Source organism: Sander vitreus, chromosome 14, assembly GCF_031162955.1.
Source record: "Sander vitreus isolate 19-12246 chromosome 14, sanVit1, whole genome shotgun sequence".
In the NCBI taxonomy this organism is placed as follows: Eukaryota; Metazoa; Chordata; class Actinopteri; order Perciformes; family Percidae; genus Sander; species Sander vitreus.
Window position 1 is genome coordinate 10,499,278 of NC_135868.1, and position 4,421 is coordinate 10,503,698.

The following is a 4,421-nucleotide window of genomic DNA, read 5'->3' on the forward strand; positions in this document are numbered from 1 at the left end:
GCTGTGTCTAACTGTTCTCACCATAAGAAATATAACGCATCATAAGGAAAGAGTCCACCAATCACAGCATTTATACTGATTGGGACCAAATACTGTGAATCATGTGGATCCGACTGATGAAATAGAACATGTGTTGTTGATCGCCCTGATGATTGTAGTTAGAATTATGTAGCCCTACACTGTAGGCTGGTGGATGTACTGAAATTAGTGTCAGAGTTAGTTATTAGGGTTGCAAGTAACAATTTTTGTTCACAATCGATTAATCTGCCAATTAGATTCTCAGTGAATAGAGTCATAGTTTTTTTTTTTTCTTCTATAAAACCTCAGAATATTGTTTAAAATGCACATGAAAAATGCCAATGGACATGATATACAATTGCTTGTTTTTTCAAAACTTAAAGATAACCAGTTTTCTATCGCATAAGACAAAGAAAAGAAGAAAATCCTCACCATTTAGATGCTGAAACTAGGGAATGCAATATTCTGTTATTAAAATAGTAGCTGATTATTATTTTGTCGATCGATTAAGCGACTAATTGTTTCAGACCTAGAGAATCTGCTAAATGTGATGCAACAAATTAATTTGAGACAATGTCAGCAGATTCCTGATCACTTTAGGACACCCAAGTCTATTTTTTCTCACATCCACCTTCTTTTCTTGCATCCCATTTCAATCTGTTGACAGAGAACGTCATGTGAGGGGCAGTCTGGGTGGGGTGATGGGAAACCGTGAGAGCTTAAGATCATACATCACTGCTCTCTCCCTAAAATCAAATACAGCAATGATCACAATGTACACAGCCTCATCAGTTTCAGTGTGCATCTCGATTTTATCTGAAGTTAATATTTGATGCTTTTGTGCCACTCTGGACTTTATAATCATGTTTGATTAACAGTGGCCAGAAGAAACGCTCACCCCTGTTTGTCACTTTCTTCTTTCTCCAGGCTGTACGGGTTCAAGATCCATCCCATGGCCTACCAGCTGCAGCTGCAAGCCGCCTCCAGCTTCAAGAGCCCCGTCAAGGCCATCCGCTAGAGCGCCCTGGACAGAGATGGAGGAGGAAGATTCGTAGAGAGAGAAGAATTACCATCAGAAGGGGAGGGGTCACCTGCATTTTACACAGCTTTTCAGGTGCCCCCTCCCAACCCTGAAGACTGTATTATTTTGGTTTAGATTAGGGCAAATGAAAAAGTGTAAAGATGTTTGAGTGTGAGGGAGACATAAAAACACACAGCCATGATCTTAAACACACACACACACACACACACACACACACACGCACACACACACGCTCATACATACAGAAATACATGAATGCATCCACACACTTGGGATTCCATGCATGTACCTTACCAAACTCATCAGTGCCAAAAACAGGAGGTGAGGCTAAGAGGAAGCTGAACAATCCAGGGGCTTCTTGCTGCTGCTGTTCACGAGCACGGTGATGATAAAATTATATAATCAGTGGGACACTACAGAGAACTTTTCCTCGTAGAAAAGGTTTTATGTCCATGGCTGTTGGGCGGAAAGCTAAAGAGAGTGCAACGGCTGAGTCAGCTTTCACCTCTGGCTCTGCGTTTGTTCTGTATTTGGCACAGTTTGGTAAAGGGTGGTGGTAAACCCTCCTTCATTGGAAGCCTCCTCTTCCCATTAGCCCCCCCATGCATGTACACTCAGGCTGGCACTCGCAGAGACAGTTTGGACGGTGGGTGTCTTTCTGTATGACTCGTTTGAAAGAATTTGGTTACCAGTTTGTCTGATGTTTTGTGGTGTTGCTGCACAAAGCTTTCTGTTAAATTTGCCTTAAGATTCAGAGAACACACCCAGATTGTTTGTTTTTCAAGAGACACAAGCAACAATGTTTTTTTTTTTTTTTCTTCTGCTGTTAGAGGAGGTAAAGTAGAAATAGATTTAACTAACATGAATTCTGAATCGTTCAGACAATTGGAATCAGCCTGCGTCATTTCTCCAGCTGTCTGTGCGTGTGTCAAACAACTGTCTGTATTGGTCCTGAAGTAAAAATATAACCTGTGCTACATTTTTCTGAGACGTGTCCCCTCCTGCAGCAGCCGGCTTAGCTGTGTTTGTATTATCACCCCCCTTCCCTCATAGCTTCATCTCACTAAAATAAATAGTTTGACATTTTGGGGAATACACATATTTGCTTTCTGGCAGAGAGTAGATCAGAAGACTAGCTAGCGGCTGGTTAACTTTACTTAACATGGTTATCGGTAATGGGAAAACAGCTAGCCTGGCTAGTTCTGTCCTAAGGTAACAAAGTCCTCCTACCAGCCCATTTTCGCAGCATTTCACAGGTTTTCAGAGGGTTATGTGCCGGTTAGTAGTTGCTAGGCAACCATCGTTTCATTCCAGGAAGTTACTAGTCCAAGCCAAGACCGGGCTGGAACACCACAACCAGTCGTTTTTACACTTGAACACTTGTACAGATTAAAGAAACGAAATATAAAGTGTTAATTAGTTAGCTATAGAGCTGCTTCTAGTAGTTAAATATCACTAATTAACACATATCTTGTTTAATCGGTACAAAAATGCAAATGACAATTTGCCATTTTAGAGGGGCTTAGAGCTGATTAGCAGTTGATGGGCAACCAGTAGTGACTCCAGGAAGTTACTGGTCCCTGCAAAGAAATAGTCTGGCCCATGACAAAAATGCAAATAGTTTTTACACTTTTTTCTACGTATTAAACAAACAAATACAACTTGTTGGTAGGTGGATTTTATTACCATTGGATGGAGCCAGGCTAGCTGTTTTCCCCTGTTTTTAGTATTTTTGCTAAGCTGAGCTCACTGGCTACTGGTGGTAACTTTATATTTAACGTACAGATATGAGAGTGGTGTCTGTCTGCTCATCTAACTCTCTGCCTAAATGCAAATATTTCCCAAAATGTCAAACTATTCCTGCGAAGATCAAGGAGGAGACCCGGAGAAAGAGGAATTTAGACAATCTGAATCCTTCAGCTCACTCCACCACTGCACTGATCCTACTGGTGTCTCTCCACAGCACAGTCTCATTATTTATGTTCAGGGTTAGAGACAGACCGACCACCAGCCGCTTATTTTTTTGTTTCTGAAGCAATGGGGCAGAGACTCAGCTGCCCTTTCTTCACTCCCTCCCCTCTTTAAGTTTGTGTGACTGAAATAGATTGTTTTTGGATTTCATGATACAAGAGAAGCGGTATTTATGTGTCCAGATTTTAACTAATGACTGTGTTGTTGTTGTCTTTCTGCTACTGTGGAAGGGTGAGCAGGATTCAGAATTCTCAATAAACTTCTATTTTCTTTTCATACTCTTTTGTACTTTATCTTTAAGACTGCAGTTCTGCCCTCCTGCCACATAGTGTCAGTAGAGAACTTAATGCTTCTACATTTAAATATGTCCAAGGCACTACTTATTGTAGCAGTTGGATTTAAATCATAAATATGAAGATGTACTGTAACAGAGGAATTCTAAAACACAACTGTAGCTGCATTCTTAGTGTTGATGTGTTTTTGAGGTTGTAGGAAGATTCCCTGTGGTGATGAAAATGATGGTTGTCTGAATTCTGGGTGTGGTTGCTGTGACATTTCACATGACTGAGTAACAGCATTGGTTGGGAAACACGCACAAAAACAAATTAACGCCATCTAACTGCATTGACAAGATCATAAGATCTCAGTCAGGCTTTTGTAATTACTTTTTAAATTAGCTTTTGGATGTCCGTTAGCCTTTTGATATAGTTGATGTCAGAATGGAAATTACAAATAAGCACAATACATCTAGTACACAATCCATACTAGATCCAGTTCAAGCCATAGAAACGTATGGATATTTACATATGACTCATACAAACTTGTTTTCCCCCTCTGCCTGGCAGCTGTCTATGGCAAAAAAAATGACTGGAAGGACTAAGTTGTCTTCATGTGGCGTGTCCTGTCAGTTTTTCCAGAGGAAGAGGAGGCGATTCCGTTATGACTCAGGATAACCTCAAACCACAGCTTGGGACTCCTTTTCTCTCGGTAACTCCTTTTAACTTTGTGTAGAGGAATCCCCCATTTTTGTAGCTGGTGAGTGTCTCCAGTTTTTGTACAAGAGCAGACTCTTCCTCCAATAGTCTGACAAAGGTGTCTGTGTGTTGGGCTGGAAACAAATCTCCAAATGTGGCAAGAAAACAGCTCTGAGAGTGTTTGCATTTTTTCTCTCTTTTTTTCTTTACTCTCCACATGCAATGCTTCAGTCTGTGCTGAGGTTAGCAAGAATGTTACAAATTCTGTTGGAGATTCATTAAAGCTGATATATAGCAGCCAGTTTGGTAACTTAGCCTTCTACTGTGACTATAAAAAATGTTCACCCCCTATTGGAAGTTTTCATGTTTTTTTATTGTACTACAACATTGAAGCAAAGTAGATTTAATGTGGCTTT

At 40.5% G+C, this 4,421-nt stretch overlaps 1 protein-coding gene across 2 annotated transcripts in view; it reads left to right on the forward strand.

Annotated features, from left to right (window-relative positions):
- csnk2b (casein kinase 2, beta polypeptide) overlaps positions 1 to 3,309 on the forward strand; it is a 10,332-nt gene extending 7,023 nt beyond the window's left edge. For both annotated transcript variants that reach the window (XM_078267569.1, XM_078267570.1), the window contains exon 7: positions 946 to 3,309. In XM_078267569.1, coding sequence (XP_078123695.1) covers positions 946 to 1,036 — 91 coding nt within the window. In that variant the 3' untranslated portion in view covers positions 1,037 to 3,309. The remainder of the gene's footprint in view (positions 1 to 945) is intronic.
- The last annotated feature ends 1,112 nt before the right edge of the window (positions 3,310 to 4,421 follow it).